This window comes from Plectropomus leopardus, chromosome 21, assembly GCF_026936395.1.
Source record: "Plectropomus leopardus strain MGB_pleo_1.0 chromosome 21, ASM2693639v1, whole genome shotgun sequence".
Classification (NCBI taxonomy): Eukaryota; Metazoa; Chordata; class Actinopteri; order Perciformes; family Serranidae; genus Plectropomus; species Plectropomus leopardus.
Window position 1 is genome coordinate 19,002,556 of NC_142196.1, and position 14,390 is coordinate 19,016,945.

The window sequence follows — 14,390 nt, forward strand, 5'->3', positions numbered from 1 at the left end:
AAATATTTGTACTATATTAACAACTCTAATTTCATACAATAAACTGACTATATATATATATATATATATATATATATAGCTGTGTTACTTAATGCTATAGAAATGTTTTTGTTTTTATAACTCAATTATTTAAATTGAACCCGCATAACCTTGGTGCAAGTGAAAAAGTATCAGTAGTTTCAAATTTTAAATTACAATATGGAACACAGTACAATGAGGGACAGAGAAGACCAACACAAACAAATAAAAACACAACACATGTAAGTATAATATGTTTAACAAGGACCATAGCCAAGATTTAATGAGAATTAATGCTGGTGTTTTAATTAGTTGATTTTTTATATTTAATTTGTTCAATTAACAGTTGAGTAATAATTCCTCTAAATGTTATTTCCCAACATGGTGGTCATTGTTCTGTGATAATTGTATCTTTAAAATAACAACTTTTGATGATTTAGGGAAATACAGCTCTGTTTTCACCTTAAATAAGGATAATCTATTTTTCAGATTTTCTATTTTTAAATTTGGACACTGATGCTTTTCAGTGGATATAGCTAGATTTTGCACATGTGCCAAGAATGTTATTCTGGTGGTGAAAAATTAATTCTTGTTTATTTATCGGCCTGAATTACTCTCAATGTAACAACAAGTGTCTGAAAACTACCAGCCTACAAAATGTCCAGTCAGGCTCCTAAACTTCCAAAATCCCCAGAAAAGGTACTGAGGACATGACCCTATTGTCCTCAGTATTATGGTACAGCCTTGTATTTAACTACAGGGACACTTAAAAAAAACACTTTAATTTAATTTAAACGGACCACTTCCGTTTTCTGAGACCATTTTCTGCTTGAAGTTGCCGAGCAACAGTCTGCCTAGCAACAAAGTCGTAGCCATCGGACACCGGGAGCCTAGAAAACAAACTTTTAGCAAAGGTATGCTAACTTCGTTTTTTTTTTAGCAAAAATAACTTGACATTGTGTGAAGTTTAGTCCTACTGCTGTACCCGGACAACACAGCTAACAGTGAAAGGTAAACATAAAGTGTAACTTAGTTTAGACACCTTTGAGTCTGAACGCTATAAATCGTAAATTATATAGAAGAGCTAAGGGCAAACTGATTTAAGCTAACGTTAGCCTGTAGCTCAAGGAGTAGCTAAAAGTTGAGTTATTGTTATTTGTTCGGTTGACTTATTATGATAATGACTTGAAACTTGTTTTTCCCCAAAATTTCTAATCAAAGTAGTTTACTCAACATCTCTCTGCCTGTACCATCAAATAGCACTCATTTGTTTACCCCAAACTTAAGCTTAACTTAAAGACAAAATGTGACATGATTAGTATTAAACAGAGCAGCTAAATAAAAGGAAAAAGACTCCCATGTTATCCTAGAATTCACACACGACCCTTTTAGTGTACATCTATTTTTTCCAGTTTAACAGAGTAGCAAATGTCCTTAACCCAGTTGATAGGAATATTATATTATATATAATATGTTACACAGGCTGAGTGGTGCTTCTTTAGCACCTTAAGACCAGTTTTATTCTGTTTTTTCTATTTTTATATGACTCCCTGTGTTTAAATTATGTTTAAAATTGTTTTATTTTAATCTTGCTTAACTCATATATGCACCATTATGTCTGTATGTGTAAATATTTATCTGTTTTTGTAAAGTCCTATAATGCAAACCTCGTTTTGCTTTGTAAAGTCCTTTTCAAATAAAAGAAACTTGAAACTTCTTTGATTTTACCAGTGTAAGGGTGACTCAGGTAAGTGCAGATGGTTTGCCAGGTACTGATACAATTAGTGTAATTGTAGCATTATTTAAAGCAAACAAGAAAATAATATTGAACACTATTGAGCATTTAGAACAATCTGCCATTGTTTGTGTTTTTCTAGAGTACCCTGCAGAAGAAAATGACCCAGCTAAAAACTGCATTTTCTTGCAAGAGTTCAAAAGATTAGCAGATGCAGCAGAGACCCATGTAGAAACTGATGGAGATGGTAGCCCCAGGAGAGGCGACGATAACAACAACCCTTTTCCCCAGATCCACTCTGAGGCTGTCGTCTCAAGGGAATGGGACATCAAATGGGAGGACTCTTGGGAAACAGAATTTGTTAAAGCAGGATGTAAAGCAAGCTACTGGCAAGGTAAACCGTGAAGCGTGAAGCATGAAGCATACTGGTTTTGTGTGCTTATAAACATCATCTTATGCTTTCTCTTTGTCTGACTCTCTAGGTAAAACACTCTATGAGCAAGCAGCATGTGCTCACTCATGGTCTCCTTAACCTGCAGCATTTTTCCTGTAACAGCCCTGTGCGCTTCATGATGTATTCAGAAGCTGCTGCAGCTTTCATTAGCCTCCATTCAGATGACGCAGTTTGCCTTTACAAAGCAGATGGCCACAAACAGACTTCCTCAGCACGGCTCCCTTTCCTGGGCTTGACCGCCACAAAGATCCCTGGCTGTCTGGTGGGCTGGGGCCCGGGGCCTGTCTTCACACTTCTGGACCATGAGTTTCACCTCGTGGATGATGCTCACGATGCCCTAGACATCCTTGTTTGTCAAGCTGCAGAGCACTCAGCAGAGTTGGTGACTGCAGGTGTGGGGAATGTGTGTGTGTGGTCGGTGATGCTCATGAGCTGCAAGGTGAAGATACAGGAGGAGCTGCAGCACAGCACTTTCACTCAAATGGCACTGGCCCCTCCGTGCTCTGAAAGGCCCCACAGAGCCTTTGTTGCGTGCAGGCGGTTTGTGACGGTGGTCGACCTCGATGCTGGAAAGGTTTTGGAGCACAAGAGGGATCTCTGCTCACGGTGTGTATGGGTGTATGTGATGTGAATCAAACTGTGAGTGGTGGAATTTTTTTGCGTAGATATTAATAAGTTATGTTTTACAGAGATATCACTGCAATGGTGTACTGCTCTCAACTGGACTGTTTGATCACTGCAACTGAAGAGCTCTCCATTAGGATATGGGGTCCAGATTGGAAACCTCATGTGGCATTTGCAGGACATTCTGGTAAAATAATAATGTGTATCCACATTCTTGTTGTCCCTCTTTATGATCAGTCATAATTTTGTATGTTTTATTTTTGTCTAGATGTGGTGAACTCTCTGTTCTACTGCTCTGCATTAAGCGTGCTGTTGTCAGCATCTGCGGATTGTACGATCCGTTGCTGGAAAATGAAAGAGGGCGATGTAGTTGAGTGTATCCACATAGAACTGGAAAACCCTCTGTTGTACATAAGCGGGACTAAAAAGGGAGATACTTTCTACACCTTCTCTCACCGGGGAGTTGACTTCTGGACCATCAGAATTTTGTACACCCTCCACTGTAAACTGAGAGGCGATGAAGGAGCCCCGCTGAGACAAATACTAGCTTCCTCATTACCTGCTCCTTACCCTTCTCGAGTCCTCTGTGTGAGCGGGGACAGTGATATCATGCTTGTGGATGCAGAAACAGGAGCAGTGTTGACTTCCTTCAAGGCAAAGCACAGGATTTTGTGTGCTGACTACTGCCTGCAAAAAGAGATTCTGTTGGCTCTGACTGACACAGGTACAGTGCTCCAAGCCAACACACTCACTAATCCAATCACTTTGATGCAAGAGTGGAAGGGGAGAGGCCAGGGGCCCTGGCAGCATGGGGACCATGTGACTGAGAATGACGGCCAGAATCTGCCGATCCCTGGCCCGGCTTGTTGCCTGATAGTCTACAGTTTTGTGGCTGAAATGCAGACGGCTTTAGAGGAGTGGAGGAGTCTGCAGGAAAGAAGAGGATTCAGAGACAGGAATGAGGCAGCTCTTGATAATGTCGAGCAAAAGTGAGCATTTGTTTTCTTTTAAAGGGGAACTTAAATGCATCCAGACACATTAGCGTTTACAAGACAAAAGATATGTGGTCAAGTGCTTCTAAGACCACCTCAGCAAGAGGTTTGAGTGATTGGTTCATGATGCCTCTTGGTGTTTGTTTGCACTTATGCATGTTAATAGCAAATATAAACACATTCTCAGTGTCACCTCTAACATCTTTACCAATTCATTGTCTGTGGAGCAGTTCCAGACTTTATACCCCATGACATCAGAAGTTTGAGTTTTAGCATTCTAGTTTTGGGATTTGTGAGAGAGTTTTTACGTTTTACAAATATTTTGGACTGTCTTAGACCATAGGAATAACATGTACAAATTTAGAAAATGGGCATAGTTCTCGTCTAACTGTTATTTATGTAATTATACCATGAGGCAATCTGCATTTCAGAGAATTTGATTGTACTTGGCAGGTTTTTGGTCATTCTCGGTCAAAGTGGAGGCTGTGTGAGTGTTCTGAGAATTGATAATGGGAAAGTCTTGCACAGGATGCCGGCACACAGTGGCCAAAGAGTCACCTCAATGCAAGTGTATCCTGAGAATGGTTACCTCCTTTCTGCAGGTATTTCCCTATCTAACTTTATTGCCTTTGCATGCTCATCAGCGATGACTTAACAACTTAACCCCAACCTCTTAGGTGAAGACATGACAGTGGTGGTGTGGAGAGTAAGACCCTTTGTGCAGGAGTGTCTCAGCCAGCAACTGATCCTGCACTGTGACCAGCCTCATGTGTATCTGGCAGCGCTGGGGCCCCAGCTGGCCCTCATCTTTCGAGAGCCAAGTAGAAACACTAACAACTTGACACTCTTTAACCTACTCAACCAGAGCCAGACAGATGACTCAACCACAGAAGGACATTCAGACCAATTGACAGGTCAAAAAATCATTCAAAAGAGTAAAATTTTGTGTCCCTAATAAATCAATCATCTGTGTGTGAATGACTGTCTTTGCTCTTGCAGGCTTGTGTGCGTGTCCTGATCTGGAGGTGTTTGTCTCCAGCAGTCTAGATGGGACAGTGTGTATCTGGAATGTGGAGAATTGCCTCATCAGGTTGAAGCTCATTACCTGCCACAGATTTTTTTGCATAACAGATGCAAAAACAGACAGTAATTCAATAATGAATGTGTATTTATGTATGTGTGACCCCTCCAGGACGCTGCAGCTGAATGCAGCGCCTGAGTGTCTGGCGTACAGTGACTTTGGAGGGGAACTGTTTATTGGCATTGAAGGTGATCTCTACAGGATGAATTGTGCAAAGTTCCTGCCACACAACTATCAAAAAAAGGTAAATAGTCAGTTCACAGTGTGGCTAATAGATGTGTGGGGGACATTTTTTAACCAAAGTTGCAAAATATTAACCCATTTCATTTAATTTTTTCATTTAATTTTCACAGCACCTTTCCACTAACTGTGCTGAGCCCCTTTCTGACATGGGTATTGTTGAGAATAAAGAAAGGTGCAGCCAAATAAAGTAAGATTTATTCATTCTATATAATAAAATAATCCAAAACAATGACCTGATGAGCAATATTGATACAAACAGGAATGCAAGCAAATACAGAGATGAAGAGAAATTGCCACTAATCAGCCGGAATTTATTATTGACTGAAAACACATGGAGACAGAAGGTGCGTGTAAACTGGTTGATTTTTAGACAATGCATTTCAAAGGCAGACTGAAAACGGTGTTAACTTTTCCATCTGTGTTGTTGCAGGAATATGAGAGCTCAGTGACCTCTTCACTCCTACAAAGCTCAGTAAAGAATCAAAAAAGGAAGCCTTTTAGTACAAAGGAAATCAGAAAAGAGGCTTTTGATTGCTACATGAACATAATATATGGATTGCCCCCCAATATCAAGGTTTTGTCATCTTTTATCTCCCGCTAATTTTGCCTTCTTGTTGTCTACTGTCCAGAGTACACAGACTGTTGGCAAATAAGTTTCATAATTAGCTCACCTGTCCTGTAATAACTTGAGTCCTGCTCATGTGTGCATCAGTTTATAGGTTTAAAAGGACAGTAATTTATGGACATGCAAGTGAAACATAACATTAACCAACAAGTTTCTTTGTCTAAAAATCATTGTATTTCTTTAAGCAGTATCTGCATGGAGCAAATGTGGTAGTATTTTTGCTTCAGCTTTCAGAAATCAGCTATGTTATTTGAATATTTTGCATTTTTTCATCATGAAGAGAGATATGTGTCTTTAAAAGGTTAATGATGTGTTTCAGGTGGATGTTGAAGACAACTTCGACCAAGATGAACTTGAGATAAACTCGTCTGATCCTGAACCCTATGACAACAAGCCACATAACCTTCCTGCCTTAAAGGAGGATGTCCACACTGAACCTAAATTAACAATTCCTGTGAATGTGGAGAAAAAGATGGTATAAAATGAGAGCATGTTAAATAAAACAGTATTTTTAGTCTTTCTGGATTTAGTTTGCAGAAAATTTAGATTACAGTTCAATTATTTTAAAGTTTCTGAATGCTTGTTTACAGCACAGTTTTGATCTGTTTCTCTCACAGCAGGAGAAAAAGGCCCCAGCAACTATCTTTAAACCAAAAACCCTTATGAAAATTAAGCCACGGCCTGTCGTCAAAGTCACACCTGAGAAACCCACCGTAGTGGAGAAATATGAGGAGGTGGGAGCATGTGTTGTCTTCACAGAATACAAAAGAAGGCATAAAGCAGCGGCTCTAACTTGTGTGCATCTGTGTGTATATCTGTCTCATGTGTTCCCACGTGTAGCCTCCACAGATCATTTTCCCAAAAGAGCAACCCAAACCTGAAACTCCTACTCCTACTCCTACTCCTACTCCACCTCCTCGCCGTCCAAAGACCCCCACACCACCCCCACCGCGGGGACCCACCCCTGAGGTGCCGTCGTTCCTCAAACAGTTCACACATGCAGACTGGTTCAAAGACTTGTATCCTGATAAAAAGGTACCTTATGCCAAGCATCTACCATATATCTGCCATTAACCATGCAATTATATCATGCGTACTGGTAAAGTTGAGTTCTTGGTGCGTGTGTTTGTGTGCAGTGTGTCCCCAGCACCCTGTCTCCAGAGGACCTCTCCTTGCAGCTGCTTGGTCGTGTAAGCACCTGCAGCGCTACGTCAAAGATGGAGATCCTCTCTGCACTGCGAGCATTGCACAGCCAAGGACTCTTACACAATACTGACACACTTTACAAAGACCTCATTGACTTGGTGCCCAAATTTGCAAGACCTCACATGGTACTGTTGATCTGTATATCAAGATTCTGAGCATTTTAAGAAGCAGATGTGTCTGATTGTTTTTCCTGTGTTTGTGTTTCAGTCATCTGTGGAACAGGCTGCACTTGTTCAACTGTTGAATCTGTCGGTACATCTAAAATCTGCCAGCTGTGACTTTGTGAAAAAGCTTCTCACACTCCTGGCTTTTAAAAAACTGGGTCTCCGGTGGGTAATTCAATGTCGAATAACAATCAAAAACAATACAGGCATCTTGAAGTTTTTAATTACAGCGGCTATAATCTGTTTGTTTCTCTTTTCTGAATGTAATTTGAGTTATTTTGTTGTCCTGTCAATAGAGAAACAGTACTGCGCATGCTGACTACGTTAGGTGTGAATGAGGCTGAGCAGTGGCTGTGGTCAGAGTTGGACACCTGGGACTCAGATCTGCAAGACCAGTCTGACATCTGGAAGAGCCTCCATGACAGAGCAGATTCTTGGCTGGAGTTATGGATCTCCAAATTCAAAGTAACAATGACATCTTTCATTTAGATCTTAAAGGATCAGTTCAGTGTTTTTCAATCTGGACCCCATTTTCCATGTTGCAAGTGACTAATGTGAGTAACAATTTTTGACATTGGTTCAGTATTGAGCAAGAAGCTAAACAGTCTGCAGTGTAACATTTTTGGCCTTGTTCGTACCGTCAATTTACCTCCACCAAAGGTGCCTTTTTTGCCATTGTTATGCTCAGATTTTTATTTTTAGTGTTTGGTCACTTAAGGAAAGGATCTCTCTGTGAAGACTAATTTCCAATGGTGATTTCGGGATTTCTGTTTAAACAAAAAGGATCTATGGTCTATCTCTGTAGGGATCTTTTCCATAAGTTGTCAAACACTTACAATAAGAATCTGAGCCTGTCAGTGGCAAAAACAATCACTTTTAGTGAAGGTTCATTGACGGTGCAAACATGTCTCAAGTGGTTACATTGCAGCCTGTTTCACCGCTGCTGATTGTAGCGCTCTCTCTCAATACTGATCCTATTTCAAAGACTGTTGAGAGAAAATCATAAGAAAATAGGGTCCGTGTTAGAAAATACAAAATTCCTTTTGTTAAATGTAGAAAAAAATGAACCCTTTCACATTCCTCATCACCATCCATCAGAGTATTTTTGAGTGTGACAAAAGGACAGAACAGGTGTTTGGAAACTGAGAGGCGCTCCCTCCGCTAATCAGCCCCTCACTGCTTCTGATGTCCTTTACTGTGACCTTAACTCTTCTAAATAAGGAATGCACGAGAGCTTGTCACAGTGTTGTTGACTGGCATGGCCGCTGGTTTTGACTTGCTACTGTAGATGATTAACTGCTTTCTCCCTCTCACCTTCCGTGGCATCAGGAACATAGCAGGTATCGGTACCTCCGGAGTACAGCGAAGTGGAAGCCAGTAGCCTTTAGCATGGTGGACGTGTTGAATTATTTCTGCTCCGTCCAAAAAGAGGAGTACACAAAGGCACGATGTGTTGCACCTGCTGGTCGCAAAAACACTGTGCTTTTGCCTATATGTGATTGGTATGTAAAAGTCATATAATACATACATAAGGTCTCTTCTACAAAATATGGTTTTACATTATTTGTTTTATATTCTGTATCTTTTTGAGTAGTAGTTCTCAACCAATCCTTCGTTTGGGAGAGACTTACAGCATGGCCAGGACATGGAGACCATCAGGTAACATTTCACTGTACTTCAGCAAAGACTTATAGACTTATAGAAATGAACTGGTTTATAACATCTAATGTATTCATCTAATGTTATACAGGTTTAACTCTGCCTCCCCTGAGAAACCGTCCCTTCCTCACACACTTTCCAAGTTTCATCTCCTTGCCGTTACCTCGGGTCACTCTTCATCCCTTTCACGTCTACTCAGATGAGGACTGGGTTAAGGCCTCATCGCGCCGCTACTTCATTCAGCAGCAGTCTTACGTGAACTACTACAGGTGATTCCTCTTTGCAACACTCCCATTAACATCAGAGGAGACATATCACAAACATTTGTTTAAAATATGTAACTTTTGACAATGAAATGACTCTTAAAAGTTTGCTTTGACTGATTTATTCAGTGACTTACAGCATGTAGATGCATTCATGTGGTACAAGGATGATTTGGTACACGCATTATCTGATAATGGTGATACTTTTTGATATGCAAGTTGAATGAAAAAACAGATATTCAAGAAATATAATATGACAAATATGTAAATAAGATCAGCATAAAGAGAAAGCACATTACTTAGTGAAAAAACTCCAATTACATTCATTTCTTATTCACGGAAAAATTCTGTAACTATTTAGCAAACACATTATAAACTACTGTCAAAGGTATTGTAGATTTGGTTGTCGACGCGTAGCATATAACAGCTGATCAAATACCGTTTTTGAATGAAAGACTTGTCCTGGTAACAGTTATAAAGGCACGAGGGCAGACTGCCTGTCATCTTCAACCAGTGGGATCTTTGTATCCCAATTATCCTGAATACATGGTAATAAAGCATACAGTAAATTTTGGTACAAAACCAGCATGTGCATCAATTACATTTTATACGGTAAACAAGTTAACTTATTAAAGAAACCATTTCATTAAGCCATGGATTAATAATGTCTCAGAAAGAGTAGAGGTTGTAATCACCTCCATGTGCCCTTTTGTCTGGCAAACAAATATAAAAACTGCACGTTCTCCCATTCCTAGAGGAGAAAACCTGATCTCCCAACAATAACAAACCTGTTGGTTTGGTGACACTATAAGCCTCATTTTCCAGTTTGTACATCCTCAAGTCCTCCCCTTGGCCCAGGTTTGATTCTGGCTTGTGGCCCTTTGCTGCGTGTCATTCCCGATCTCTCTCTAACATTTCCTGTCAATCTACAGCCGTCCAATCAATACGCGGAAAAACTGCCAAAAAATAATCTTTAAAAAAAAGAAGCTATTTCCTTCCTTCCTTCCTGTCACACTATAACTCTCCTGTTAATTAAAGGCAAAAAGGAAAAAAAAGAAGGAAAGGCCCGCTAACTCTACTCTAACTTCACATGAGACAGATTGTAATAAAGAAAAGATAAAAAACTGATCATTTAATGTTATGGTGACAATTTGATTGTCAGGGTTATACATTGCTCTGGTATGTGCTGGTAATCAATCTAAAAAGCACCCGTGTCCGTCCCTTCACCTCGACTCTAGTCAACCAAGTCTTTATCATAATTGAGCAGGTCGCATGTCAGAAAGAGGTCAGAGCGCCTGCTGTCTATCAGCACCCTGTTGAGCTGGCTGCTGGTGATGTTGATGTCTGTAGCTTCATCCAGTGGCCAGTCTAAGAGCTGAGCGCTGGAGGGCAGGTCAGGGAGGCCTGGCTGGTAGTCCTCCAGGGGGTTGGGGTACAGTAACTGACGGAGAGAGGGAATCCTCACAGCCGTCCTCACCAGGTCCATGAGGCCGGCAATGGAGAGGGGGTTCAGGGCCAAAGCCAAGCTCTTGAGGGCCGTGCAGCCTCCGAGCGAGGGCAGCAAGGTTCCCAGCAGGCTGTCAGTCAGGCCGCAGCCACTTAAGGAGAGGTGCTGCAGGCTGCTGGAAGCCTGGAAGAGGAGGCGGCGAATGGAGGTCAGGGTGTTTTCATCCAGACGGTTCTCACTTAGATCGAGCTGCTGCAGTGTGGAAGCATGATGGCTGCAGGACAGATAGGCAAGGTCAGCAGGGCTCAGGCTCAGATACGGCAGCTCCAGGATCTCTAGTGGCTGCGGCAGTGAGCTGTAAAATAGACCGAAGAACAGAACATTTAACTCACATTTATTATACAATGCAATTATAGAGATCTAATTGTGTGGCCTTTAATACTCAAAACTCAACAAAATTATGTTGAAAAATAATGTTGAACTCAATTTATTAGCATTTTTTTCTGAGAGAATTACTTAATGGATGAAATCAAATATAAAAGTAGTTGTAGATTAAGGTCTATTTCTTTAAAAAATGATTTAACATAAAAAACAATTAATTTACCATGAAATTCTATCACACAATTAAACCACACATTTATGTAAGTAATTTCAAATAAAAAGTACACTGAAGTGCAGAATGATAACAAAGCAACTTCATTTCAGCTCCATAAGAGGTATGCATATAGACTTCCATTTCCTAAAATAAAGGTTGGACTAATCTAAAAAAATGAGTGTGACATTGCGTTATTTACTGATCTCAATGTGTAGGTACCATTGCAGTACAGCATGTACATATTGGGGGATCAGGCTATACCTAAGCAACACGCGCAGTTGTCCAGGCAGGCGCAGCGCTGTGAGGCTGAGTCGTCGCAGTTCCTGCAGCTGTGTCAGACCCTGAGACAAGTTCCTCAGAGCCTCTTCCTGTCCAGGTTGGTCTCTGCGAAAATCCAAGTTACAGTAGTGCAGGCGAAGAGAGTTCAGTGCAGGGAAGGCTGAGAGCAGAGGCAGCAGCTCAGCCAAGCCAGCCACCCCGAGGCTGCTGTAGCGAACATCAATGCCTAGAAAACCCTGCGGAGGCAAGAGCCCCAGCAGGGTCTTAATACTAGAAACTGAAATCTCTTCCACCCGTAGGTATCTGCACTGAAGCTTGAGGGGCCCCAATGTGCTCAGAGCCCCACGAACACGCTCCCAAGAGCGAGCATTGACAAAAAGATCTGCTCTAACATGCACCAAAACATCACTATTCACATCTTTTTCTTCAGTCTCCTTTCTGCCGCCTCCTGAAACTGTCGCTGTGGTCTCTCTTTTCTTCTCTGCCTCCATCCTCCTCCTGACACCTCTAATCAGCTCCTCTTCACCCAGAGTCCCACATGATCCCGTGCTCTCTCTGTCATTACCCTCCAGCTCCTTATTATCTGTGCTTGTATCCTTTCCCCTCTTTCGCTGTCCCCTTTCTCTTTTCACATCCTTTTCTCTCTCTAAAGCTGAGAACCTCTTCCTCTCCCGCTGTGCCCTTTGTGCTCCAGCTCTGGCCTGAACAACCATGGTGCAGAGAGCTACGGTCAGAGACCAGCCGCCCATGGGGTCTCCCATCCCGCCTTCATCTCCTTGCAGCCCACAGAGGTCAAGCACCTGCAGAGCACACCTAGGAAAGAGAAATTGGTCTTGAGTATTACTCAAAGATTACATATCGTGATCCAAACACTGCAGCTAGCTAGAATAATAAACTACAACTTAACTACTACCAGAGAAAATCTTTTGTCCCCTAGGCCATAAGGCTATTCAACTCCTCCCTGTGATGACCGGTTGTAATGGGTAGTAATGGGAGAATGCTCACTGCTGCTGGACTGTCAGTCAGTCACTGGTTATGTTAACCTTTGCACAATATGCAGTTGTATTTTTTTTACCTTCTATTTCCATTTATATTTTTTAAGATACCCACCTTGTGTTTGCATTTTATAATTGATATTTTCCAGTTTTCCTTATTTCACACTTTTTATTTTTAATCACCTTCTACAAAAAAAAATAGGTTGGACTGATAGTCACCAGCTAAGCCTTATGCACAATCTGTATTTGCGTTGGTATCTACTCATATATTTATCCTTAATTTCTATCTTTGATTATCCACAGTATTTATTATTCCTTCAATGCTTGTGCACTTCACTTTAACCCTTTGAAACCTTACTTAATTGGACTGACTTCTTTCAAAAACATAGGAGGGCGGAAAGCGATAGACAAAATGACCCCCCCCCCACAGCAAGAAATTAGTAAAAAGTTAGAAAAAAAAACTAAGAAAATAAACAAAAAAAGTATCCCCTAAAATATGTTGAAAATTTCCTGAAAATAAAACATAACAAAAACACATAAGAAAATGGGCCAAAAAAGTGCACGAAAATATTTATTTATTTATTTATTTTTCTGAAACATAATTCTAATATAACATTACAAGTATGTATCTTTCTGGGCATGTTTTCCTATTCACTTTTAAAAACAATTTTCTGATATGTTTTTATTCTTATGCTTATATTCTCTATCCCTTTGTGTCTGTGTTTCTTTATGCGTTGTGCAATTAACTAATGGATGCCTGCTTCTTACCTCTGATCCGACAACCCTCTCACAACTGCAAGTAACAGAGCCTGGATGCAGAGTCGATTTGGAGAAGATTGTCCGTGTTTCCGCTTTCCTCCGACACGCAGAGTGCGTTCAGGCCATCTCTGCACCAGCTCACCCACAGCCAGCGGTCTGCAGCTGGTGAAGGAGGCCTCCAGCAGCGCTCTGTACAGCTCCCTGGGCACCCACCTCAACCAGCACGGCGACGAGCTGTGGTCACTCACCACCTCTCTGGCACAAAGACTCACCAAGGAAAGCACCATTTCAGCACAAGGAAAGGTGAGCTTGTAGCATAAAGAGTATACCAGCGAAAATAATGTCGCAGCTTTGCAAAGAGAGCAGACTTTGCACGTCTGAGAGCTAGCTAGCTGAAACTAGCTAAGATTAACTTTACGACAGTAATGTGATAAGGCCTTGTAAAGCCACCAAAAAAGAATTTATAACATCATCTGATATCGACTTTATTTTAAGCACTAATAAACTAAACTGGAATCATTTCGCTTGTGAAATATTAAACGCTGGGACATCCTGCCAGCTTACTCGACAAACTATCACTGAGGAAATCTGCTGCTGGAGTGCGAGGAGTGTTTACATTTTACACTGACGCATGCCAGTGACGCGGCACGTAAAGGCGTGACGTGGTGATTGTAGAAATTAAAGCATAGATAGGACGTTGTGTACTTTTACTTATTTTTGTGCTCTCTTTGTCTTGATTTGGTACAGTTGCTTTATTTAAAAAGTTTGAAGTATACGTTTTTCTGTCTACTAGTACTGTTAGATTAATATTATTTACATTTTTATAATACTAAACAGCAGGGTCTATGTCCCTTCATAGGAGACATCCTTAAAAGGAGACGATACTGGGAAATGTTTTTGACTGATGTAAACATGGGGTTTAACTTTGCTATCAGACTTGTTGACCAAGCACTACCACTGCTACTGCTGCCAAGTTTAGCGCTTCAATAAGTGTCCTTAACCTTGCATAGATGTCAGCATAGATAGACATAAAAACAATAAGACTGCAGAAACTTATATAGCACAGAAGTTCTTGGTGAGGAAATGTTCATTTTTAAAAAATGAAATAAAAGAAAAAATATTGCAGTTTAAAATTACTTAATTTCAAGTAGAAGCATTATGTTTAAAATCTCAAGGAAAGGTGCAGGAAAATAATAGTAATCAGCAAAGTTGAAGTATCAAAAGAAAAAATATAGCATTGGATTAATATGA

The 14,390-nt window shown here is 40.8% G+C and overlaps 2 protein-coding genes across 2 annotated transcripts; one reads left to right on the forward strand and one right to left on the reverse strand.

The window, feature by feature from the left end:
- Nucleotides 1-467: 467 nt before the first annotated feature.
- wdr97 (WD repeat domain 97) lies at nucleotides 468-9,074 on the forward strand. Its single transcript, XM_088072122.1, has 21 exons — nucleotides 468-932; nucleotides 1,896-2,147; nucleotides 2,236-2,813; nucleotides 2,897-3,018; nucleotides 3,100-3,820; nucleotides 4,277-4,425; nucleotides 4,501-4,737; nucleotides 4,823-4,913; nucleotides 5,016-5,148; nucleotides 5,258-5,334; nucleotides 5,407-5,491; nucleotides 5,578-5,721; nucleotides 6,092-6,247; nucleotides 6,390-6,506; nucleotides 6,613-6,807; nucleotides 6,909-7,103; nucleotides 7,186-7,307; nucleotides 7,439-7,607; nucleotides 8,472-8,644; nucleotides 8,737-8,801; nucleotides 8,893-9,074. Exons 2-21 carry the CDS (start codon nucleotides 1,992-1,994, stop codon nucleotides 9,072-9,074), a joined length of 3,867 nt encoding a protein of 1,288 aa, XP_087928248.1. The 5' UTR covers nucleotides 468-932; nucleotides 1,896-1,991.
- Nucleotides 9,075-9,170: 96 nt separating this feature from the next.
- On the reverse strand, nucleotides 9,171-13,760 carry LOC121960635 (leucine-rich repeat-containing protein 14). The gene is made up of 3 exons (XM_042510437.2): nucleotides 13,149-13,760; nucleotides 11,368-12,198; nucleotides 9,171-10,866 (listed from the first exon to the last, which is right to left on the reverse strand). Exons 1-3 carry the CDS (start codon nucleotides 13,424-13,426, stop codon nucleotides 10,299-10,301), a joined length of 1,677 nt encoding a protein of 558 aa, XP_042366371.2. The 5' UTR covers nucleotides 13,427-13,760; the 3' UTR covers nucleotides 9,171-10,298.
- Nucleotides 13,761-14,390: the final 630 nt, after the last annotated feature.